The sequence below is a fragment of the Vespa crabro genome, chromosome 19 (assembly GCF_910589235.1).
Source record: "Vespa crabro chromosome 19, iyVesCrab1.2, whole genome shotgun sequence".
NCBI classification, from domain to species: domain Eukaryota; kingdom Metazoa; phylum Arthropoda; class Insecta; order Hymenoptera; family Vespidae; genus Vespa; species Vespa crabro.
Window position 1 is genome coordinate 1,480,001 of NC_060973.1, and position 27,500 is coordinate 1,507,500.

General features: G+C 28.3%; 2 protein-coding genes across 3 annotated transcripts; one reads left to right on the forward strand and one right to left on the reverse strand.

The window, feature by feature from the left end:
* Positions 1 to 5,239: 5,239 nt before the first annotated feature.
* Positions 5,240 to 21,595, reverse strand: LOC124430732 (tyrosine kinase receptor Cad96Ca). Its single transcript, XM_046977716.1, has 8 exons — positions 20,427 to 21,595; positions 9,978 to 10,228; positions 9,113 to 9,225; positions 8,097 to 8,517; positions 7,004 to 7,180; positions 6,528 to 6,878; positions 6,129 to 6,434; positions 5,240 to 6,001 (listed from the first exon to the last, which is right to left on the reverse strand). Exons 1-8 carry the CDS (start codon positions 20,479 to 20,481, stop codon positions 5,765 to 5,767), a joined length of 1,911 nt encoding a protein of 636 aa, XP_046833672.1. The 5' UTR covers positions 20,482 to 21,595; the 3' UTR covers positions 5,240 to 5,764.
* A 3,843-nt stretch (positions 21,596 to 25,438) lies between these two features.
* LOC124430625 lies at positions 25,439 to 26,962 on the forward strand. Of its 2 annotated transcripts, XM_046977482.1 has the most exons (5): positions 25,439 to 25,636; positions 25,708 to 25,907; positions 25,980 to 26,298; positions 26,378 to 26,528; positions 26,639 to 26,962. In XM_046977482.1, the coding sequence occupies exons 2-5, from the start codon at positions 25,728 to 25,730 to the stop codon at positions 26,880 to 26,882; spliced, it is 894 nt and encodes a 297-aa protein (XP_046833438.1). In that variant the 5' UTR covers positions 25,439 to 25,636; positions 25,708 to 25,727; the 3' UTR covers positions 26,883 to 26,962. The 2 variants fall into 2 exon arrangements, with proteins under 2 accessions (XP_046833438.1, XP_046833437.1); XM_046977481.1 differs by having other exon boundaries at positions 25,439 to 25,907.
* Positions 26,963 to 27,500: the final 538 nt, after the last annotated feature.

The window sequence follows — 27,500 nt, forward strand, 5'->3', positions numbered from 1 at the left end:
ACGTAATGCACGTTGTATTAGAATGATATGGTTGGTTCCCCTTAGATTAGTCATACTTAACTGTTCGCCTAATCGGATAAGCGGTGATACGCGAGAAACGAGACGCGATATCGGGTCAGGATCGTGTCAAATTCGATCGATAGAACGAAACGGCACCTTCTCCCACCTCTCCCATCACCTCCCCCCCATGACCCTATCCTTACCCTTGTCATCCCTTCCTCTATCCTTCCCCCACCCTTTTTCCTCCGTAGAAACGTGAGCGTATCCGTTCCAATTAATTCGATTGCTCGCAAATGGTGTACCTTGCTCTTAAAGGCCGCACGTCTGAACAATGCGGGGCTGTGGGTCGTGCCCCGAGGTCAGGAAGAGCTCGTAAAAATGTTTCTCATTGGATCACGAACGACGCGCGACAACGATCGACTTAACGAAACTTTTTCCTCTGTTTTGTTTTGTTTTTTTTTTCTTTTTTTTTTTCCTTCCTCTCTCTTTTTTATTGTTGTTTCGTTCCTTTTTTGTCCGCCCCCCTACCCCCCTCCCCCCTTCTCACCGCACTTCTTTTTATTTCTTGGTACGTCGTTTTATCGTTTGCTCGTTTGATTCTTCGATTATTCAATTATTTGTATGCCGATTAGTTCCTTTTTATTTTGCTTTCTTTTTTTTTTTTTTTCTTTTCTTTACTTTTTTTCCTCTCCTTCAAAATTCTCATCGTCACGACATAAATTTTTATTTCAACAATAATATCTTTACTTTATTATGATTTTAATTTGTATCAGGTAGGTGATATGACGTAAAAGAATTTTAAGAACAATTTGAAAAACTTTTCATAATTAATAATTTCGAGGAAATAATTGCGTATATAAATATAAACCGAATTCTATAATATATGTCAAAAAATAATAATAATAATGATAATAATTTAAAGTTAAATCGAAAATATAAAAATACGAAATTATTTTATTTTACATTTCGTAATTATTAAAAGAAAAAAGAAAAGAAAAAAAAAAAAAGAAAAATAAAAGAAAAAAAGAAATTTGATTATACAACTTTATTGTATAAGTCGTTATTCTAATTAGCAGATTGTAAATTGTTCGTAGATTCTTTTTTAAACATTTTATATTACGAGCACGTATCACGCATCTTGTTTTAACGAAACATCTACGCGCTTTCCAAAACTCTCGAGTACAATCGTCTTGAAACTTTATGCATATCGTTATGGTACGGCATCACTGTTAGAGTTCAGTACGCGAGTTGAAGAGTTTAGAATATACCATGCGAGTCACGTAAATATGTATATGTATATCTATCTATATATATATATATATATATATATATGTACATTCGTATACGCGTATAGATAAATAAATATACGTCGTCAAATTATTTTATTTCATCGTTATTTCTAACTATTGTATTATATATTGTATTATATATATATATATATATATATATATATATATGTGTGTGTGTGTCGTATGATTAATACGTCGATTTACAAAGTTTAAAAATTATATATCACTAAATTTACGACATTTAAATCATTAATATTATTTAACGATTAACACAATTTGATATTAGCTTAATTCTAGAAAAGAATATTTTCATCGTATTAAAACGTTTACAATGAAAATTGAAAACAACATTGAAAAGAATTATATCGATAGATAGAATTGTCAATGATTCGTCGATGATTCGTGAGTTTGTTTACAGAAATAAAAAACGTACGAACGAACGAACGAACGTACGAACAAAATAATAAATGAATAAATAGAAAAGAAAAAAAAAAAGTAATGATCCGACAATCACGTTCAATGGAATATTGTCGTCGATGAATTCTGAGGTTAGTATGAGAACAAAAAAAAGAGAAGAAGAAGAAGAAGAAGAAAAAAGAAAGAAAATGGAAGAAAATGAGGAGAAAAAAAGAAAGAAAGAAAGAAAAATAAAAACGATCCGATGATTTACAATTCATCTACAAAGTTTTAATCTGTGTGTATGCGTGTATGTTCTCTGTATTTATGTACGTATGTATGTATGTATATGTCGTCAATTGATTCACATCGTGTCGACGTAACAAGCTGCCTGATAATTAAAACTCTCACGTTGACGAATTACATCGTGGTCACGTAAATCATTGAATCGTTTTATTACTAGTCAGAATCATTGACAAATTACTACCTTCGTGGACACCCTATAAATCATTGAATCGTTTTATTGGTATATACTACGTGTATCACATTGACGATGATTCTATTATATTCTAAAGACAAAATTCTTCTCTTCGAAGTGCAATAACTGCGTGCATTGAATGCAACTCTCTCTCTCTCTGTTTCTCTTCTCGAATCTCGTATCTTGAATCTCGAATCTCGTATCTCGAATGTGAAATCTGTAATCTACTGCATCTCGTACACCACCTTCATTTTCCACCTCTTTCCAGGTTCTTTTTTTTTTTTTTTTTGTTTTTTTTTTCCGTACCGATTGAGCGTTCAAGCGTTCAAGACATACGTCGCACGAGATTTTACGCCGGAAGTAGGGGTAAAATTTATCGTCACGAACGATATCGGATTTACGGGCAGCTTTGAGGGCAGTTTACGAGGGACTCGAAGTGCCACTCGAATTATTAAATCCCACGCGTATGCCAACGATAAAGTCATTCGATGCTTGTTACGAACTCGTGATAGTCAAAAATAGATATTTCACATGATATTATATTTATGTATATCTATGTATAAATATATATAAATATATAAATATATATATATATATATGATATTTTTTATTATTTTATAATAATTATTATTATTATTTTATAATTATAATTATTACTATATAAATATTATTATTATTAATTATCTTATGAATGTATATTTTATAAGATATATAATATATTAAATACATATATGTGTATATATATATATATATATATATATATATATATATATATTAACAACAATAATAATAATAATAATAATAGGAATAATAATAATAATAAAAAAAAAATTAATAATCAACATTCATTAACCAATATCATTTATTTTTAATATAAATATTTTGAATGATTTATTTCCTTGATAATAGAACAATAACATACACAAAATACTCTAGAAAAAGTTATTAATAATAATAACAATAATAATAATGATATGATGATGATGAGTAATCAATATTTATTAACAAATATCATTTATTTCGAATTTAGACGTATATATATATATATATAATATACGTATATTGGAACAATCTAGTTTCTCGATAATAGACACTAAATACTCGATGGACGTCCGGTGACAGATGAATCATCGACGCCTTGGACAAGAGGGGTACTCGACGATTGACTTCGATTCGATTCGAAGTTGGTGCACGGGGAGAACGTAGGAGACTTTAAGTGGGGAGAAAAAGAGGAGTAAGAGGAATAAGAGGGAGTAGGAGGAGGAGGAGGAGGAAAAGGAGGCGTTTGCACGCTCCATAAACGATTAATGCACGGTAGCTCTTTACGTCCCGCGTGTCGAGCGTACGTTTCTCTCAACAAACTCACACGTGCGAGTTCGACTAAAGAATATAATCCACGTGTGTACATATATATATATATATATATATATATATACACGTGCACACACAGAGAAAGACACATTTATATATATATATATGTATGTATTGCACGTATATACTCTACTATGTATATATTCTATGTACGTAGAATGTAGAATAAAGAAAGAAAGAGGGAGAGAGAGAGAGAGAGAGAGAGAAGAGAATGCAAAATCGTGATCACTAGATCGCTTTGTTGTTCACAATAAGGAACACGTTAAGTCCTGGGAAAGCAACGAGCACGATGACGATGATGATGATGAAGATGATATAGCTTCGAGGCGTGTATATACGATGACAGCGGGGAAGAAAGATGAGAGGGAGGATTTCTTATTGGCTACGAACGAACGAGCACGTTCTGAAATTTATATTCGTGCTTTGAAATAGATCCCCGAGTCTCTCCGAGATCTTCTTCTTTTGCTTCCTTCTTATTATTCTGATTCATCGGAACCCGTTCTCTCTCTCTCTCTCTCTCTCTCTCTCTCTGTCTGTCTCTCTTTCTCTTTCTCTTTCTCTCTCGTATTTTCTTCTTTTATAAATCTCTTGAGAAACACTTGAAAAGTACATTATTCTTTCTCTTCCTTATTTTATTTAAAACAAATCAAAAAAAACAAAAAAAAAAAAAGGAAAAAAGAAAGATTAAGAAATATATAGATCCATAAGTTCTTTTTATTTTTATTCATTTGTAATATATTTTTTTCTTTTAACCATTAGAATTATTGAAGCTTTAAATTAGAACATGTCTTATTATCCTTTAATGGAATTCATTATATTCCAATAATATTTTTTAATAATGAATTATTTGCAGCATATATATATATATATATGCGAGATTAAATGCCACGTGCCTTTTTTCGATAATCATGTATAATGGTGCCACTTAACGGCAGATCAGTGAACTTGATAGAAAAATATAAATTATCGACATAAATGTGCTCTCATGATAATGAAAAAATTTTTATTTTTTGTTATTAATTATTTTTATCCTATTCAATTCTTACGCAATCTGAATTATAATTCGAGAATAATATGATTATCTTTATAACATCGTTGTATAAGATTTTTTAGCATCAGATAGGTTGAGTGGATAAATGGATAATAGTCGATAATAGTGGATTTCTATTTTATCTACCGATCCAATAGATGATCCTATGAGTTTTGATCACTTCTTTTTTTTATATGGAAAAGTCGATAACAAACGTAGTAACAATAGTAGATTCTCTATGTTCTCGAATATGTGGGATATGAATACTGGCGCTATCTAGTATTTCATTGGTTAAATTAATTTTAAGAATACATCTCTCTTATGGTAATCAATATTTAAACATTCTATAAGAAAAAACCATTATAATTCTATCAATATTTATCTATTAATATTATTTAATTAAATGTTTCAGATAGTATCAAAATTTTTTTTTAATATTCCCATAATTTTTATTTACGAACAAAATCTCTCTCTCTCACTCTATATATATACATATATATATATATATATATATATATATATATATATATATATATATATATATATAGAGGAATATAGGTATATAATTAAAAAAAAAAAAAAAAAAAAAAAAAGAAAAAAATAAATAAAAAAAGAAAAAAAACCAATATAACAATAATTATTAACTATTTCGATAAAAGATAATTGTACAATAAGTTATAAGAAACAATTTAATACATATATACACAATTTAAGTTATAAAAATGGATCGGACGTAGAAGATTCTTCAAGTAGTTAATATTTTTTTTCTTTTTTTTTTCTTTCTTTCTTTTTGTTTTTTTTTCTTTTTTTTTTTGTTTTTTTTTTGAACAAATTACGATTAACAAATAGGATCGATCAGATGCGTTTGACTAGCTCGATAATAGTTAGACAACGCGATAATAATTAGAATAAATAGATCATTATAAAATTAAAAATAATATCACCACGATCACATTGTTACATGGTCCGATGATTCGAGTTGCGAAACAATTTTAAAGCTGATCGAAAATCGAGAAATTTTTTAATAACGCGATATAAAATAAATGATATTTACATTCGTACGAGTTATTATAAATAAAAATTGAAAAGAAAAAAAATAAAAAAAAAAAAAAAAAAAAAAAAAAAAAATAAAAAAAGAGAATAAATCGACGTTGGAGAAAATAGCGAGTAAAAAAATCTAATCTCGTTGGTTGATTATCCTCAGAGTTTTTCACCGCTAAGATTAAGTACGTTGTAATAAGAGTGATCGGGAAACCTATCTAATTCTATGTAATCAGTTTCGTCGAGTAATAATCCTTCTGTTAAACTAACGAGCTCGGTGAAGGATGGCCTACATGCTGGATCCTTATCCCAACAATAATACATAATATTATACAATTCGCGTTTGCAATGTTCTGGTCTGTCCAATCTGTAACCTTCTTTGATTCTCCTCATCACCTAAAAAAAAAAAAAAAAAAAAAAAAGGATAAATAAAATAAAATAAACATATAAAGAAAAAAAAAGTGGGAGAATATAAGAAAAATAATATGTCAATCTAAAAAGGAATAGAAATAATTTTAATCACCTCAGCCGCCGCTAATCCAGGATATGGTGTAGATCCTAACGTTACGATTTCCCAAATGAGAACTCCAAAACTCCAAATATCCGACTTCACCGAAAATATATTATCGTACAAACTTTCAGGGGCCATCCATCTTATCGGCAATCTACCTTCCGATTTTCTCTCGTAAATCTCATTGGCGGCCATGTCTCTGGCAAAACCAAAATCTGCTACCTTGCAGGCACGATTCTCATCGATTAAAACATTACGAGCGGCTAGATCTCTATGGATGATACCTTTCGATGCCAAATGTTCCATTCCTTTAGCGATCTAAAAATAATTCATGTAAAAGATTTTTTATTGAACATTGATAAAATAGCTAATAATCATAATAAATAAATAATAATCAAATGGTATATTTACTTGATAAACGAATCCAGTAAGATCTCTCGAAGTTAGACCAGGTCTACCATGATTTCTTTCTTCTCTCGATGCTCTTAGAAAACTTTGAAGTTTTCCACCACTTACATATTCGAGAATAACGAACATTGGTTCACGTTCCGTACAACAACCGAGTAATCTAACGACATTAGGATGCGGTTCCAAACTCTTCATAACTCTTAATTCTTGTGCCAAATCGAGCCTTTCCCTTTCGGTAGCATTTTCTTTCAACGTTTTAACAGCCACAATCGTTGCACCAGATTTACCATCGATGTCCAATGCTTCGCATTTCCAAACTTGACCGAAACAACCCTCTCCAAGGATATTGAATACCTGATAATAATACAAATCGATTATTTTTTCAAACGTTTAACACTGTCATTGATTTACTGATCAATGTATTTCGTTAACAACGTTGAACATTAGATTGGAATTGGATGTATTAGAAATTATCTAACCTTCAATCTATGCCTGGGAAATTCCCACTTGTCGTCTTGCTTGTTTAAAATACCATTTTGATTTTCCTTCTCCCACGCCTCGTATCTATTATTGTGAGCCTTTGGTCCTCTCCAACGTTTCAATACGAGTGACGGATCGTCGGATATATTTGATACGCTTACTGAAGCTTGTTCTTTCTGTAAAAAAAAAAAAAAAAAAAAAAAGAAAGAAAAAAAAACAGTAAGTACGATTTTATATCAATTATAACATAACGGGATCGAGCATCAGAAAAAAAAAAAAAAAGATAGATAATTATTCTTTAATAGTATATCACTGGCGATATCTTTAACGATGCGTCAAAACAATTGTTATCTATGAATGAAATGATTCAATGATTTATTCAGTACGTAAATATTATAAATTAATACATAATAGTGAAGTACACGTCGATTATTACAGTCGTCGATTATTTATTATTAAATTTTACCAGCGTAAAAAAGAAATCATATACTAGTATTTAATAAAGCTCTATTAATATAAGGGAAAATGTATTATGTATAATGTAGTAATTAATAGAAATTGCAGTTTTCTGATGGACGTGTGTTAATTATTCAATCGTCAATGATACATATAGTGAAGTAATACATTGAAGAAGTATATATGTATGGTATAATTCATAGAAAAACATCGATATTGTCAGGTTATTAAACTTTAGCAGGATAAAAAAAAAAAAGAGCCATATATTTCTATGAAAAATCTCTAGTGATATAGTTGAATGTATTTGTATAATAATTAATTAATTGAAATAGTAATTTTCTGATGCACAAGTAAATTATACGAACTTCAATGATTCGTACAGTGTTTAAAAATAAAACGATTCATTGATTTTTCAATTCTTGAACTACATATGTATGGTATAATTTATAGAAAAAAAAAAAAAAAAAAAAAAAAATCGATATTGTCACATCATTAACTTTCTCTCACCTAAATATATATATATATATATATATATATATATATATATATATACACATATATATTTAATAGAAAAGAAAACAAGTTATAAACTTAATCATATGAAATTATATGAAATTACATGAAGTATAAAGTTACCGTATCTTCCTTCGACTTTTTGCTACCACATATCTTGCTCCTGAGAGACCAGGCGCCCATTCCAAGGCCAAGAACAAGAGCACAAACCGCGGTGATCGGTATCAAAATCATCGTGATCTCGTGGGAAGGTAATGCTTCCTCTGGGGCGACCTTGGAACTTAACGTAGCAGCTTCGATCTCATTGCTATCGATTAAATCCTGAGAATACTTAGGTAATTTCTCTGAGTTATCCTCGCGAGCTGTTTTACCACCTTCCGAAGGTTGCAACTTCGTTGTTTTAGAATCAACCGTAGATGATGATGGTTGATTTATTACTGGTTGATGAGGGATCGAAGGTCTCTGATAATTCGGTAAATTATGCAATGGTAATAATGGGGGCCTAATTCGTCCACCAGATCCATGTTGATTTGGAAACGGCGTCCTGGTTTCGATGAAATCAAAAAGAAATGGAAAAAAGAAAAATAAAAAAAGAAAAAAATATATATATATATATATATATATATATATTTGCGTTACATACGTTGATATGTAAGTATGTTGGAACACGTGATGGAATTTAAAGGGTCACTTTCTGGTATTCATGACGAGCAATAATGAATAATGTAACATGTATGTGTGTGTATGTGTGTGTGTTTATACATATGCACGTATCTGTGTTCTTTGTAAAGATTTATTGAGAAAGTACACATGGACAGTCGTCCATTGCCGTTGATCGACCGTCTTCAAAGTACATTCTGATCGTTTAAAGAAAAAAAGAGAAAAAAAGGATGAGATAAAAGTACGATAGAAATCTCGACGTACTTGTTTAGAATATAATTCGAGCTCAAACTTTATATATATATATATTAATTGCAGTATAATAATATTTCAAAGGGACTTTCAATTATTTTTTTTTCTTCTTCTTTCTTCTTTTTTATTTATTATTTATTATTATTATTATTATTATTTTTTTTTTTTTTCTTTGTCATTTGAACATCGTAATTTATAAAGATAGAAACGACAAATTGTGTGTTTACCAGGTATGCCCTCCGCTAGGTGCCGATGTACTTTTGATGTTAACGTAAACCTCGGCCTTTGCCGTGAGTTGACCGTCGGAAACGGTCACGTAAAGGAACAGGTTCTGTCCTCCCTGGAAAGAAGAAGCAAGAAGTTCAATCTCTTGGTCTCTCTCTCTCTCTCTCTCTTTCTCTCTTTATCTCTATCTCTATCTTTCTCTCTCTCTCTCTCTCTCTCTCTCTCTTTCTTTCTGTCGACATCAGAACCGTACGTGGCTCGTGTTACGTTTTCAACGTTCGCAAAACAAACGTTCGAGTTATCTATGTCGACGACGTTCCCTTACGATACATTTAGGTATCTGTTTATATGTGGACATGCACTGAGAATATATGTGTGTATATGTGTATATGTGTATATGTGTATATGTGTATATGTTTTTGCGTGCATGTGTATTCGTTTCTTTTGATAGGATATAACTCGTATTATCGACCGATTCTACTAGAATCTATTCTCGCTCATTCTTCAAAGAAAGATAAAGAAAGAAAAAGAGAGAGAGAGAGAGAGAGAGAGAGAGAGAGAGAGAGAGAAAGAGAGATGATCTTAACCTTAACAGGCTAACTACATACTATAGAGATTATTAACAGTTAATCGAAGTTATCTTTTTTATTTAATTACTTTTATCCATTTGTTTAATAATTTATCATTTCTAATGTCACGAAAGATTTTCATTATATCTCATTGATCTTCGTTTTTGTCCTTTACTTTCAGATAGTATTAGACATAATTTCCTCTCTCTCTCTCTCTCTCTTTTTATTTTTTTCTTTTTTTTTTTTTTTTTTTTTTTTTTTTTTAATTAATAAATTACAACCAATTTTTCATACTTACTCGTCCTTTGAGAGTTTCATTAAGAAAAACCGTGCCCGTACTATTGTCTATGTAGAATGGCAATGGTGGTTGAGGACTATCGTCTCCATTATAACTATGTCCAAGTGGTTCGAGACCATAAGTCAATTCGTCCTGTTCATTGTCCTCGGCTCGTACTCTCGTTACTATACTACCTACAGGTTCAGAATCAGGAAGGACCCAATTTCTTTCCAACCACATTACCGGTGGTGTGTTGTCGCTGAATTGACATCCTGTTGAAAATAATCATGATCGAATCAGAAATGTATTTCTTTAAGAGTGGGCGGCATTGGTGGTACTGGGAGATAGGAGGAGAGAAAAAAAAAGAGTCGTACATTGATAAGTTCATATGTTTTATTCAAACACATCGTGTAGTTTCGAACGATCGTATTAAAAAAAAATTGAAATGTATTTAAAAGAAAAAAAAAAAAAAAAAAAAAAAAAAAAAGGAAGAAAAAAGAAACGAAATTAAATGTTTAAAAATTATGTCTACGAGAGAAGGCAAAAACAAAAAAAGAAAACAGAATAGGAAAATAAAAAAAAAAATTAAGAAATTTTATAACGAACAAAAATTTATAAGCAAAATCATTTTGTCGTGATTACTTTGTGTTAAATAATCGAACTTCTACTGTGATCATTTGGTATAGTAAATTTATTAACATTGTTATTAATATTATTATTACTATTAATATTATTATCGTTAATATTATTATATTTTTGACGATAATTAAAATACCTTAAAAAATCTGTGCCTTCAAGAGGAGGGAGAACATAGTATTATACTTAAGATCTACTATATTTAAGAAACGTAATGAATTATTATTAATCTCTTCTTTTCTCTTCCCTTACTCTCATTCTTGTCAAAATAAATACATAATAAGAAGTATCGATTTTATATGAATCATCCTATAAATTAATCATAATGAATTGTATACTCCCATTTTATCTTAATAATTTCGTAAACGATTTCCATCTATGCGAAGCACTTTTTTTTTCCTTATCCTTTTTTTGTCCTTTTTTTTCCTTTTTTTTTTTTTTTTTTGTTCTTTTCCTTTTTCTCCCTATCTCTCGAGCACTAATTAGCTACGAGCAATTTAACTAAGTATAATGAGAGAGAGCAGAAGCGGGTGGATGCATGGCGAGAGATCGGCCTTGATATGCATTCTTTCTCTGGTTTTCGAGTACGTATCATCAACTAGAGTGTGACCTTAGTAGGATTTTTTCTTCCTCTTTTTTTTTTTATTTTTTTTATTTTTTTTTTTGTTTCTTTTCAATTCCCTTTACCCATGTATTACGATGTATTCAATCATCATTATACACAGAAATCGATTATGGTTATTATTTGCGATCGTTAATGTTCATGAGTTCGAGAATAGAGGAAATAAACACTCGTTTTATTGAACTATTGGATTTATAATTAGAACATTTATATTCCATTAGATTCCAATCTAAATTATTATCTAATCATAATTATTAATCGCATGATAATTAATTGTAATTTAAGTCTATAAAAAAAAAAAAAACAAAAAAAAAAAGAAAGAAAAAAAACAAAAGAGATCGGCTAATAATTAAATCGATATAAAATACAAAGTTCTTACAATTTTTTGATCGTTTGATTTATACCATTATTTATTTTTTTATTTAATTATTTATTTTCTTTTAAATTAAAACAAGAAATTAAACGAAATACAAAGAATAATAAGATTTTAAGAGATAAGATTTGGAGAAAGTTTTCTAACACGCTTTTTCTATATTTCATTTGACAAGATGATTAAAAAAGAAAAGAAAGAAAAGAAGAGATCGACCAATTAGATTTATATAAAAATAGAAATGTATTACAATTCCATCGATTTCGATTGTTAATCGTAATAAAAAAATTGATAATTGAATTAATTTAGAAAGTTTTTGTCATATAATTAAGATAAAAAGAAAAAAAGAAAGAAAGAAAGAAAGAAAGAAGGAAGGAAGAAAGAAAGAAAAAAGGAAAAAAGAAAAAAAAAAAATTAAATGATTAAATTAATGTTGAATATCTTATGATTTTATATTAAGAAACGGAAAGTGTTTGTAACGGAGTTTATGTAATTTTACATAACTTTTTTATGTATCGTTTATATGTATATATATATATATATATACATATACATATACATATATATATATATATATATACCCATATATAAGAGATGGTTCTAATTAAATATTCTAATAGCATAGATGAATTTCATCATCATACTTGTCCTGTCATCTTTCAATAAAGCCTTTATGACCGATTATGATGGAGCTTATTGTGTTTAAAAGGCGCAACGACGAGAAGCAACAACGTTCGATGTTAAGCATACCGATGAGTTTTCGTGCGAACTGGAGAAAGTCGTTTCTTCGTATATAATGTAAGTACACTTCCGTGTCTCTAGTATCACGATTTTTATTCGATTCTATGGGAGAATAAATTATGCGATAATCATGTTGTTTCTTCTTAATACGCGTCTAAAATATCATTAATCTTATTATTACAATTATTCATCAAAGAAAAATTTTGAAAATAAAATATAAAGATAACTTAATATACATATAAATATGTATATATATATGTATGTATGTATGTATGTATGTATGTATGTAGGTATGTCATAAAAAATATACGATAATTATATTCACGTATTTGTATTGATTATTTATTTTTATTATTTTATATTTTTGCGTGTCTGTATGTGTTATGACATTATATATTAAATATAATGAATATAATTATCATGTATTTTCTATTTAAATACATAGGGTAATAGTTCTAAATCATTAAAATAATTTTCCTAGTTGACTAATAACAATTAAGATAAAATTTCTTTTAGAATATAATTTCTTCCTTATAAGAGATATAATTAAGTAAAATTTTCTAAACGATTTAAACGAACGTTGTGCGTTTCTTATTATTCTTATAATTTAAAAACAAAATTAAATATACTTAAGAGTCGCGACAGTTTGCTCGTTCCATTATCTAAACAATAATCTCTCTCTCTCTCTCTCCCTCCCTATCTCTATCTATCTCTATCTCTTTTTTACTTGTATTCATCTAGTCAGCCATGCGCCTTATTTAAAACAGTAATCACGACTATTATTCATGAGAATAGCGTGTAACTGTATTCTCACGGTGCAGTGACTTCGCTACCGCTATTATGCACCGCATTCGCGAGAGAGTGCTCGAAATAAAGAAGCCGGTAAACCAATGACGACGTCGAAAAAGACGAAGACAAAGACGAAAAAGACGAAAAAGACGAGGACGATACTGCTACGCATTGTAATGTTCTTTAAAACCGCAATAGGAAACGTATAATGATAGTTCGTGCTTTCCACGTTGACTATTCTCTCTCTTTAATTTCGAAATACCCGCGTAAATAGAGATACGGATTTTGTTTTTTTCTTTCTTTCTTTTTTTTTTTTTTTTTTTTTTTCTTTTTTTTTTTAAAGAAACTTTTTCTCATATCAGATAAAAAGCATGAAATATTTATTTATTACTTATTTGTAATATTTATTTAATTATTATTATTATTATCGTTATTATTATTATCATTTCTTTTTATTATTATAGCAAGAGATAAATAAAGAGAAAAGAAACAAACGTTAGCAAGGTCGACCATTTGTTCGTTCGTTCGTACGTTTATATGCATGTAAGTTTGTATGTACGTTCGTTCGTTCGTTCGTTCGTTCGTTCGTTCTCTTTTGAAAATGGAGAAATAAGATAAAGAAGAAGAGAACATGTAAAAGCATACGTTATGTTCGTGCGTCGGTTAACACCAATGCGTTTGGAACAGCACGGAGAAAGTGGGACGATGAAAGTGCGACCGAACTGTTGCTGTACTGACACTCGAAGAGTTTATACGTTTATCTGTGTTGGTCCGTCTGTGTTTTACGTATGATACTTGTGTATATTTCGTATTTTTAGCATTCGCATTGTCAACTTAAATTCTTTGCTTTTTCTTTTATCTTTTTTTTCTCTCTTTCTCTTTTTTTTTTCTTTCTTTTTCTTTCCTTCTTTCTTTCTTTTTTTCTTTCTTTTTTGTTCGAGACAAATTTCACAAGTTTTTTTCGGAATAGCAAATATTTCATCTTTATTAAACAATATGTATATATATATATATATTTATTTATTTATTTATTAAATTTAATTGTTGTCGAATCGTTCGATTTTTTAAACGTCAATTTATTAATTATTTTTCATTGCATTCGGACAATTTATATTTTGTATAATTATTATATATTTATTAGTTATATATTTATATATTATTTATACGTATTATTATATTATTTATTTATATAATTATTATTTTTGTACAAGTCTTTGATTTCCTTTTTTTCTTTTCTCTTTTGACAGTCCGATTAACTGTATAATTTGTTCGATGGAAGTTACATTTATGCAAGAAGAATATATTATATTATTTCCTATCATTTTTTTCCTTTTCTCTTTTTTCAATGGAAATGACATGTCTAGAAGAAAAATGTATATATCGTTATTAGTTTTCTCGTTGGACAAGTATTTTTAAGATATTACTTCTTGCCAACACTTTTTTTATGCTTTTTTTTTTTTTTGGTCGTTAACCGTCTAATTTTTTTTCCTCTTTTTTTTTTTCAAATTGAAAATGTCACTTGCAAAAGGAGATTATTATTATTATTATTATTATTATTTGACAAATTGTATTTGATTTTCTTTATTGTTATTCTGTTTTTTTTTTTTATTTTTTCTTTTCTTCACGTGCAATCTTGTTAATTATTCAATTAGGAAAAAATGATCTTTGAAGGTAGTGTATCTAAGAGAAATACGTATGGTCTGTTTGAAAAGATCTAGCCATGAAGGCAGCAGCTGCCACTAATAGCTAGAAAGTCAGTCCATCCGTTCTCGGCTACTTCGATTTATACCATGGATAACCGAGTACAACCGGTTTTCACGAAGCGAGAGCTTCGTTAAATCGAAAATGACAAAATCTTTTGCAAGGCCACGTTAATGGAGGACCAAATAACACATAACTAACAGGAAATAATCGAATTGACGACGGCACGTGTTCCGTTCACATTTTATCGTACGACAACGAAACATATGAGATCGTTTATTAAAAATATATAAACCACGATCGTTCTCCAACATGATATAAAATAATACAAGATTTTTCTTCTTTTTTTTTTTTTCTTTTTGCAAAAACACGAATTGATCGTGTCGATTTAATTCGATCTTTCTTCTTTCCTTTTTTTCTTTTTCTTTTTATTTCTCTCTTTTTTTCTTTCTCTCATTTCTTCATTTCAATTATCACGCACATGATAAAAGATCGAGAACAAGTCGTTGTCGAGCCATTTTTATAGTCATTGACAGATGAAAAAAAAAAAGAAAAAAACAAAAAAAAAAGAAAAAAGACAAATCAAATTTGTCTCTCAAATTAAATTAAATTTTACTAAACAAACGTGTTATGTGAGAAAGAAGAAAAAAAAAATAAAAAAAGAAATAAAAAAAAAAAAAAGAAAAAAAAGGAAGAGACGAAGGAAAAGAGAAGGAAAAAAAACGACGCGTACTTGGTTGCTTCAAAAAAAAAAAAAAAAAAAAAGAAAAAAAGAAAAATAGAAAAAATAAGAGAGAGAGAAAGAAGAAAGAGAAGGAAAAAATAACAATGGATGGATCAATATTCGATTCGCTTTCAACAACGTGTCTCGAAAGTACACGAGCGTATCGGATAACCGTAAAATCGATTTAGAGCTCAATCTCGGGAGAGGTCGATTAAAAATGTACATTTTCTTATTTGAAAAAGAACGACAGAAAGAGAGAGAGAGAGAGAGAGGATCGTATTCGTATGTGTATATTCGTTCAGGCTCGCTCATTCCAGAGGCAGGTGCGGTTTTCGTCGAAGGACTCTTGTCAAAGAGAATGGTTCTGCGTTGGCTTCGTAAGCTAACGCAAGACGTAACAGGATTTGAAAGTGAACTACTCGATTTCCGTCGGTGCCATGGAGATTTCGATTCGAGCAAGCCTTTCCTTTAGCGAATACGAGCTCTCTTTTCTCTTTGACTCTCCAATCGTAGACAGAGAGAGATAGCTAAATTTAATAGATAGACAGATAGACAGATAGATATATTAGATATATTTAGAGAAAGAGAAGGAGGAGAATGGGGGAATACTTTGAGAGAGAAAGGAGGAATGTTTATATATATATATATATATATATTTTATATTATCAATATTATTATGTATATGTGTGTATAATAATAATAATAATATTATATTATATAATATTATAATGTTATATAATATTAATATAAATATTATTATTATTATTATTATTATTATTATTATTATTATGTTAGATTGGGTTATTAGATATTTATATGTATATATATATGTGAGTATATATTTTTCTTTTTATATATATTTTATATATATATTTGAGAGACAAAAAGATTATAAGTTAAATTTTGTTAAATAAAATAGAATAAATGCGTTAACGTAGTATTCTACAACGGTATCCATCAGCTTATGTAGAGCACTATATATGTATATATGTATGTAGAATATATTTTGTAAGTCCAATTGAACGAGACATATATTAATATGTTATCAACTTTCACGTCCAAAATCTAACATTTGATTTTATATAGCACTTTAAATATTGTAATCAATAGAAATGCTTCCACGTGCAAAATTCATATAATTCTACAATTTTTACTGGCTTATGCCATTTTACCCTGACATTCATTGTGGATATATTCGTAAGATGTAAAAAATAAAAAAGAAGAAAAGAAAAAGAGAAAAAAGGAAGAAAAAAGATGAAGAAAAAAAAATGAAAACAAAGAAATAAAAAAAAAAAAAACGAGCAAACAAAAATTATTCCAAAGACTGTTAGAAGGAATATATTTGATTTAGTTCATTGAATTTGATGATTCCCGACGAAAGGGGTCGAGTTTTGTTTCTTTTTCCTTTTAACTTTAGCTTTGCTCTCTCGTTGTGTATGGCTACAGAGAGAAACGAAGGAAAGAACTTTCACTTTGGTGAGGTCACCGTCGGACCTTAAATATTCCTTACCGTGACGCTTCACTTTCATGCGTTGGACTCGAAAAATCTTTTACTTTTTTTAAAATCTATATATGCGTAGATCATCGATAAGGTCGATACATATATAAATACATACATACATACATATATACATATATATAATAAACGTAAATAAAACGTGTATATATATATATATATATAAGTAAAAAAGAAATTAAAGAAAATAAAAAGAATATACGTATATGTATATTCGTGCTTTACGTAAAATTCACTTAATGCATATTTATTTATGCAGTTTCTGCACTTTACAGGTTGGAAAGAAGAGAGAAAAAAAAAAGCATAAACTATTATAAAAGTCATATAGGTCGTAAATACTCAGAGTTCGTTCTTGAGCCTTGATATCGCTCGAAGGTAAGGTATGGGTTCTTGCTCGGTGTCTGGCGACCCGGTTATGCGGCTGGTTTCAACGTTAATTCGTCTGGCCAGTTTCCGATCTCGTTATTTCTGATGTCAGTTAATTGCGACCTCGAAGGATAAATCCTTTTTTTTTTTCCTCTCCTTTAGATTTTTCCCTCTTTTTCTCTTTTCTTTTCTTTTCTTTTCTTTTCTTTTTTCTTACCTTTCGCAAATTATTCGAAAGAGAAAAAGATATATAACGAACAATTATCATTATTGTTTTCTCTTTCCAAATATTTGAAAATATAATTTCTAATATCTATATAATAAAAATAATTATGTATATATATTAAATAGTATTTAATCAAGTTTATATCAAGTATTTAATATATATATATATATATATATATATATATATATATATATATTAAATACTTGATTTTATTTTATTTCTCTTTGTAAAACTTGATTAAGATGGGATTGGTTGAACAGGTTTGAAGACAAAATCTGCGAAAGGTTTATGATTACGATTGACGACATGCTTTAGCTTTATTTGACGAATTATAAAGTCATTTATATTCTTTTAATAAATTTGGAAAAAGGATAAACAAATCAACAAATAAACGAAACGAATAAGTAAGATAAATCAATTAAGGATTTCGTTAGTTTAATAAATTTCATGTTTAAAAGAATAAAAATAAGGATTGTTTTTTTTTTTTTTTTTTTGTATTCTTTCGAAATTATTGTATATAATATTTAATATCGGTTCAACGAACGTTCAAAAGGGAATATACTTGGGACAAGAGTTCAAAGAAATGTAAAGGTTTGCAATGACGTAATTTAGCACAAGTATGTCTGACGCAATTGACGGTGGTGGCTCCTTAGACGGAAGTCTGAACGAGGCGTCGTTCGAATTTTAAACAGTACCAATCCAATCCACTATCTATCCCTTCGTTTCAACCATTCACCTTTTTTTTTTTCCATTACCTTTCTATTCTACTATCAAAGTTCAGATAGAAATTGTTCGATACTTAATACCGATTCATGTAACTTTAATCTTACGATTAAAATCATAAGAAATGGAAATAGATTGTGTTGAATCGATTAAATAAGAAAACAAAAGAAAAAGAAAGAGATAAAAGAAAAAAAAAAAAATAAAGAGAAGGGAAAACAAAAAAAGACATAACTTTCTAATCTTTTTTCTTATTATACGTTATATCTCAAATTAAATTTGTATTTAAAAAATATATTAAATTATATCTAAAAAAAAATATATATATATATATATATATATATTAAAAAAGTAAGGATAAGAATTATTTAGGATAGTTATCATAGGAGATACAATTTATTCGTGTACAATTTTTTTATTTTCTTTTTAATATAAAGAAGAATAAAAAATTAAAAATAAAACTCGTTATTTTGTAAAATTAATGCTTTCAATTAAGAATTTAATTAAATAATTTTTTTAGAAACTCTTCTTTTAATTTACTTTATTTTCTAATATATATATATATATATATATATATATATATATATATGTTTAACATATAATCAAATATAATAAATTATATATAATTGAATATGAAATTCTTGCATTTCTCTCTCTCTCTCTCTCTCTCTACTCTTTAAATAATAATAATAATAATAATAATAATAATAATAATAATAATAATAATAATAATAATAATAATAATAATAATAGTTAAAAGAATTAGAAAACGATCGATGAGTGCAACACATATGTATGTATGTAATGTAATGTGCAAGCTCGCGATTTATTTAACGGTACATTTTTCTTAGACGTGGCTGGCTACATACATATGTGGAAAGGATTGACGTGTTTCTTTCTCTCTTTTTCTCTCTTTTTCTCTCTTTTTCTCTCTTTTTCTCTCTCTCTCTCTCTCTTTCTTCCTCTCTTTCGACCTGGAAATTCCGCGAAAAAAGAGAAAGACTCGGAGGAATCATATGCGACGAAACGTACCAGGAGCATTCGAGGCATGCATATTCTTTCTTCGAAGAATATTTTATACGATGGGCCTTAACGAAGACACTCACCTTCTTTTGCATTCTCAGCCAACGCTGAGACAACTATTCTCGTAATCGTGTCGCAACTATAGAGGTACAACATTCATTTATTTGACTTTAGTTCCACAATATATCTTAGGTATCATTTTTATTTTAAATATTTCATCTTCATTATCGTATATCAACACATCTATGTGTGCGTTTGTGTATAAAAACATTTAAGAAAAAAAAAAAACGATATTTTAAAAATAAAAACTTGACATAAAGAAAGACATTATAATAATTAATAACGTATACATTTCATATTTAAGATGTTTATTTTGAACATGATAAATGTCGTCCTTAATGTTGAAGAAAAAAAAAAAGAGAGAGAATTTTCGTAAAAAAAAAAAAGAAAAAAAAAAGGAAAAGATAAAAATTAATAACTGATAGATTTTATTATAAATATATTCGATTGGAAAATTTTGATAAAATAGAAAAGAAAGGAAGAAAAAAAAAGGGAGAGAAAAGAAAATGAACAAAGAGAAGAGATATTTTACATTAATACATTAATATACGATATATGAATGAAACTTTATAATAATATTTTTTAAATGAAAATTTCCATTGATAAATAAGAGATTAGAATTCTTACTTGGTAATAATTTCTTTTCATTCTTTATTTCTTTTATCATATTGATGGCCTTGACGGGAACTAGTTACGTCAGTGTTACTATTTTTTTTCTCGCTTCGGATAATTTTCTTACACAATTATTAACTTCTTAGGAATATTGTAATTAAGTATAATCGTCGAAACAATATATATATATATATATATATATATATATATATATATATATATATACATGTAACAAAGATTACACTTAATTTTGTTCGTTTTAGATTGTTAGAATTGATAAAATGATAGATAATAAATTTTCCAATGGATTTTAATTTTTTTATGAAGAAAATTTTTCAAAAGAAAATATATCGATATTACTCACCGACACCTATCATCAGGCCAATAGCCACAATGATGACATTCAACCTTTTGAACATCTCGCTGCTACATTGGTTTACAACAATTCAAACGTCAATGTCAACACCTCGTATCGTATATCGTATAGTTCGATTATTAAATCCCAATTGGTTGGTCACGTGGAAAAAAAAAAAAACAAAAACAAAACGAGATCTTATTTAATATCGTTCTCTTCGATGACCTTCATCGAAGTGAACTATAGTTCACTTCTTCACTTTACTTCACTTCACTTCACTTCACTTCACTTCACTTATCAAAATCAATTCGAAATCAAACATTTCTCTCCCCACCTTCGTCCATCTCTCGCCGATAGTTTCATTACGATTGAAATATTTCGTAGAAAATAGAAGGCGTTTGAGTAGCAGGAACGAAAGAGGAAAGGAAGGATAGAAATGAACAAAAAAAAAAAAAAAAAAAAAAAGAAAAAAAGAAAAAAAGAGGAAAAGAAAAATAGAGAGAGAGAGAGATATCGCCAATATTAAAAGAAAAGAAGAAGAAAAAAAAAAGGAAAAAAAAAATCACTCAACCGATAAGTAAAACAGTCGTCAACTTTCTCTTAGAGCTCGAATACGAATACGAACTGTTTATACACACACGAACACATACAAATACACGCTCTCTTTCTTTTTCTCTCTCTCTCTCTCTCTCTCTCTCTCACTTCTTTCTATTTTTTTCAAAAATTTTCGAAATAGAAAAAATCGATGAAAAATCGTCGATTTCTCGGATCGTCGAGCGTCTTCTTTGATTTCGATCGATCACGCTGGATCATCGCTGTCAAACATTGAATCACTTTAAAAGTCATCTCTCTCTCTCTCTCTCTCTCTCTCTTTTACTCTGTCGATATTTTGTTAGTTGATCAATGATGATGATGACGATGAATAGATATCGATTGAGATTCACTTAAACTTCAAATTCTTCGTTTATTTGTGCTCTCGTTAGACCTCTTTGATCACATTTTTTATAAATCACCAAATTGATTTTATATACATGTATATGTTTATATATATATATATATGTATGTATATTCGATATGGCCAAAACGATTCTTTTTTTTTTTTTTGTTTTCTTTTTATTCGATATATCACGGCCACGTAAACCTCTAACAGGACGGCTTGCGATCGAGAAGCCGACTGTGAGCGCCTTCTTGCTCGTGGCCGGCCAAGGTGACTGCCAGCGCCGCCATTATTATGATCATGCTTCGAGAAAGGAGAGGACGATGGAAAGCGTAGAAAGAGTCTCTCTCTCCTGGTCTTTTCGCATTGGCGTCAATCATTCAACCAATTTCCTTGAATCTTTTTCCTTTTCTTCTTTTTAATTTTCTTAAGTTCTTTCCTTCGGAGTAAAAAAAAATTACGATTTGTTTGAGAAACATAAAGAAATTTTTCTTAATAACATTGTTCGTATAAATTGCGAAGATTAGAGATCATAAATTAATTCGATTATCTATTCACACTGTCCAATTTCTTTTTATATATATTTATTCTTTTTTTTTTTTTTTTTTTTGAGAGAGAGAGAGAGAGAGACTACATTCGATCTGTTTGTAAAAAATGTAAACATATTGATAAGACTTTTTAGATTAACAATAGAGATATTGATTAGAACGTTAAAAGATTAAATTGTATTAATTGTATTAATGAAAATGATGTACGTTTTTTCTTTTCTTTTCTTTTCTTTTTTCTTGTCTTTGCAATGTTGAAATTTATCGATAACATCGTTTAGACGAATGTAAAACTGTTAATTAGAGCGTTGATTGGATAAATTTATTATGGTTTTAAAAGTAATAAGTCGACGCCTATGGTGATACCTGCTTTCATACCCCAAGAGTACGTAAATCTTACATCTGAGGATAAAATTCTTTCTACTTTCTTCTCCCGTTGATCTACAATATGTAATTAATATTATATATATATATATATATAAACTATGTAATTAATAATAAAATAAAACTATGTAATTAATTGTAACAAGTGTTTGTAATATTTTAATTATCATTCTTAAAGAATCTATGATATCGATATACTATTTGGCATTTGATTTATTTATTTGTTAATAAAGAGATCATTTGAAATAAGAGAGTACATGGAAAGATTATATTTTCCTGACGTAGTGGTAGTAATAAGAACCACGAATGCGGACAGGTAGCTGTGGTATTGTGGGATTTAAAAATATCATGCTTGCGTGTAATCAAGATTGAAAAATTGTGAATAAAAAGAAAGAATTGCAAAAAAAAAAAAAAAAGAAAAGAAATAAGGTCAAAAGAAATTTCAATTTATTTTACAAATATATATATATATATATGTTGTGGATAAAGAATGAATTTCAAATTATTTTAATAAATGCACGTAAAAATTGACAAATTCATTAATTTATTATATATATATATATATATATATTCTTTTTTTAATTGGAAATTGATATATATAGACAGAGAGAGAAAGAGAGAGAGACGAGACGAGACGTTTTGTACAATTCGATATTTTTCGTAATTTTCGATAAAATTCGGTCAGATTGAATCGATGGTACCTATCGAGACGCGTTTCATTTGATTTCTCTTGTATGGCATACCGAAATGTTGTAACCTCCTTTGATTGTCGGTAACTCTCCAAATTGAACGTACAATCTTTCGCGATTTCGATCTGTCTGTTTCATTGTGATGGCTGTCTACGAATCACGTCCAAGATTCGAACGTTGTACTCGTTTGTGTTTTTCATTGATGGGTAAACGTGGATTTCGTATATCGGTAATTAATTTACATTAATGAAATTAATATGATATAATTAATCAATTAAAATGATATTTTATAATATCATTTCGATGTTGGGTATATTAATTAAAAAAAAAAAAAAAAAAAAAAAAAAAAGGAAAAAGTAAACAGAAAAAACTAAATAAATAAATAAAAGAAAGAGAGAGGGAGAAAGAATATTATAATTTTTTTATTTAAAAGAAAAAAAAAGGTCATAATTTTTGTTTTCCCTTACGCTCGATTTTTAGATATTAGAAAATTAGAACGTACATACGTACGTAAAGTCGGTGATTTCGGTGCAAACATAGAAAAAAAAAAAAAAAATAAAAAAAAAGAAAAAAAGAAAAAAGAGAACACTCGTAGAGGTAACATCGAAATATCATTTTAAAGATGGGAAAGATCGAGAATGAAATTAAAGCTGCCGACGTATCGACCTTCGTCTCGTCCTCGAGGAAAGATCTTTTAACGAGAATTAAGAAAAATGATCCCAATGGAAGAGTCAATAAAAATCTTTCGTCCGATTTCACTTCCGGTTCGTTTCTCACCAATGAACTTCATAAATCGAATGATAACGATCTCGTTTCTTCTTTTACCAGTCTTCCCTTAGAAAGTTATGGCTTTCCGTATTACAGGTGAAATATTAAATATTAACGAAAGTAATAAAGTAATTTCGAAAAAGTACAGTTTCCTTTTCGAGAATATTAATGTTTCTTCTTCTTTTTTTTTTCTTATTTCATATTTTTTGTTTTTTTTTTTTTTTTTTTCTTCAATAGAAGTTACAAAAACGGTGGACATTCTCAAGATGCTGTATTGGTGAAGGACATTGGTATATCCTGTACATTATTAAACGAGAATACGTTGTCCCATAATTTCCCTAAAGACGTCATTGTAGAAAGTTATCTTGTTAAACGTTTGAAAACGGAGTACAACGATTTAACGGAAATAACAAAAAAGATTAGTTCTTATACGAACGATATAATACGTAATCTAATATTGAGAGATCGAAAGAAGAAAGAACAAGTATGTTAAAAATTAAATTAACGAAATAAATCATATCATTATTGGAAAATTATTAAATATATTATGATGTACATATATATATTCATTTAGATAAAATCATGCGAGCATAAAGTTTTAACCAAGGGGGAAATTAATGAAGGTTGTTTAAAATTAAGATTAAAAAGTGATGCTGAAGTTCGTTGTTTGTATCGAAAGGACGTATTTGATTCGTCGAGTAAGATATTATTTATTATTATCGCTATAGTTGTTGTTTCAATTTTTCTTCTTTTTTTTTTTTTTTTTTTTTTTTTTTTTTAATTTTATCTTCAATACTTCTTGATAATAATAATGATAATAAAAAAAGAAAATATTGAATTTATTAACAGATAAACGTAAGAATTTCAAATCGACGAGTCGACTTTCGAAGGAACGAAAAAAAATTCAAGGCAAATTATCCTCGAGTAATATTTCAAAATTTGAAACAAAAAGAAATTCCTCGAACTCCGACAGTTCCTCCATAGTTTACGATTATTTAATGATGAACAATAAAGGAAGAATTCAGAGAGAAAGAGAATTGTTCGATAAGGAAACGAAACGTGAATTTTATCAAAATGTCGACGTAATTCAATGCGGGAAGGAAAATATCGAAACTCACGAATCGATGAATCTGACAAATTGGAAAGATACATCAAGAGGAAAATTGAAAAAAAAGAAATCTGTTTCAAAAATGTCGAGACACGCGGTTTGATATTATCTTCAATAAATATAATCAAAAGAATCTATGATACGAATATTAAAAATAATGTTTCTTTTTTCTTTTTTTTTTTTTTTTTTTTTTTTCCGTTCAAACAGATACCGAATGAAAAAGTCAAACGAAGAAATCGAAAAGATTATCGTTTAGGATTAGAAGAGAAATTCGATGATGATTCTTCGATTATGTTTGCCAATAGATTTTTACAAGATGCAAATTTTCATACGGTTAATATAAGAATCATAAACCATGAACAATATTGATTAGAAATTGTAGTTATAAGTATTATGTATATTAATGATATTATTCGATATTGTATAAATACATGGATATGAAAAATTTTACAATCTTTTCTAATTCGTCATCTATCGATGTTCCATGACGTTCCTATCGATTTTTATAATCGACGAGAATTCCAAAGTGAATTCCATCTCTTTCTTGATTTTTATCTAGAGATAAGATATTTACGTGTGGTCACGTGATTACTAAAATGGATGGACGCAATAAGTCGCAAGAGCGCAGTCTGACAAGTGAAATCAAGCAAGTTTTATATATAAGATAAATATATAGATTTAGTGTGATCAGAGATTGTTATCGTTTAACTTAAAATGTTATATTTGTGATAATAATTTTTCTAAAGTATTTCAAATACGTTCGATTATACGTACTCGCAAATATATATGTATGTATGGAAATTAGGTTATGTCGTTAGGTTATGTTGTTAGGTTATGTTGAATCCAATTTGCCTTTTAGAATATTAAATATATTATAAAATGGCCGTAAATTTTAATCAAAATGACTTTGGTAAAATTTGGAAAAGTATTAATATTCAGGATGATTTATTTATTATCTGTGTTAGTAAAGAGAACGATACGTGGAAAATTTTGTTAAGTAATTTTAAAGATATTTGGTCAGAATGTTTGACATATGAGAAGATATTAAAAAGATCCAAGGTATAATGAATGATTTGTATTATGTTAAACTTTTATTTAAAAATAGATTAATGTTTATTCAATAATTTTTAGAAATTAAATTCTACTTTAATTGTCAACGACAACGAACACATGGAAATTGTGTTAGAAACATTGATTGATATTCCAAAATATGCCACGGAGGTATCTTTAGATAATATTAAGTTATTAAGAAGCTTTGAAGGTGGTCGTTTTAAATTTGAAGTTAATTTTTCCAAAGGGACTATAGAAGAATTTTGGGAGAACGTAACAAAACCATTGTATTTATCTTCTATAGAACTTATGCGTAGGCAAAATATATTAATGAATTTGATTAAAAGAAAGGATCAAGAAATAATGGAGTATAAAGTTCAAGGAGCAAAATTAATAAGAAGTAAGGTTATGAAATTTAACAAAGATATACTTTAATATTAATTATAAAGCATTACATTGAAATATTTTTCTTTCTATAGAAAATATTGAGACAAAAGTGTTCGATGAAAATCAACTTGACGGAAATGTGATTGAAGTAAATGAAAATAATTACATAGATTCATTTCAAACAGTGGTAGAGTTTTACAATAAAACACATTCTAAACAATGTGTAAAAATAGAAAAAGAAAAGTATGTATTATGTATCATATGAATTTCTTAATTGATATTAATATATGAATATTATTATTTAATGAAACATTTCAATCGTAATTCGATAAGTTAATATTTTCTCTTCTCAGTTCTGTTGTATCTATAAATGGAATTAAACAAGATGATCTTAATATTCCAAATACTTCTCGAGGTACTGAATATTCTATCATAAAAGATGAACCTGACCACGAATGTGATAAGTCTAGTTTACAATTGGGTAATAATAATAAAAGTAAGTGTAATAAGAAAAATAATATTAGTACTATTAATATCGCTCCGATCGTTATACCATCGAAGAGAAGTAAAGATAGTCTTACCGACATTATTTTATAATGTTTACTATAATCAAAGTATGTGATAATACAAAAAATATTTTAATCATACTTTAGATTTATACACATATATGTATATATATATATGTATATATACATATACACAATTGTATGTTATTATTTATTATAGTATATATATATATATATATATATACATACAATTGTATTTTATTATTTATTATAAATAAAGTATTTATATTTGCAATTTATTTTGTAACATCGTCCTATGCGTGATTTAATGTATCGATACGTAGATATCGTAAATATTGACCATAGATACAAAAGTTTATCGTATCGTGGGATAAAGAAGTGTTACGTTTTTATCGACTGTCGATAAAAAAGAAACGAAAAAGTCGATAAAAGAAATTTAACATCTTCGATATGATTCAAAGTAGAGTTCGGATCAAGATCAAAGATATCTTTTGCGTTTATCGATTTTGCTGACGTCAACGAATACTACAAGATATCACAAGGATGCGCAGCAAGCGAGATTTTTCCCAATCGTTAGCCGGTAGCATTTGCAAAACTACGATCCAGGTAGATATCTTTTTGCAATCGTTGGCATCTTCGATTGCATCATGCCTACTAACATACACATGTAAAGAGTAGAAGAGAGAGA

Excerpts from the sequence above, each read along its gene's own strand:
- LOC124430732 (XM_046977716.1), bottom strand. The coding sequence starts at position 20,481 with ATGTTCAAAAGGTTGAATGTCATCATTGTGGCTATTGGCCTGATGATA. Across the intron at positions 6,879-7,003 it reads TTCCCAGGCATAGATTGAAG|GTATTCAATATCCTTGGAGA; the intron begins GTTAGATAATTT and ends TATTATTATCAG. Across the intron at positions 6,435-6,527 it reads TTACTGGATTCGTTTATCAA|ATCGCTAAAGGAATGGAACA; the intron begins GTAAATATACCA and ends AATTATTTTTAG.
- LOC124430625 (XM_046977481.1), top strand. The coding sequence starts at position 25,728 with ATGGCCGTAAATTTTAATCAAAATGACTTTGGTAAAATTTGGAAAAGT. Across the intron at positions 26,299-26,377 it reads AGGAGCAAAATTAATAAGAA|AAAATATTGAGACAAAAGTG; the intron begins GTAAGGTTATGA and ends TTCTTTCTATAG. Across the intron at positions 26,529-26,638 it reads GTAAAAATAGAAAAAGAAAA|TTCTGTTGTATCTATAAATG; the intron begins GTATGTATTATG and ends TTCTCTTCTCAG.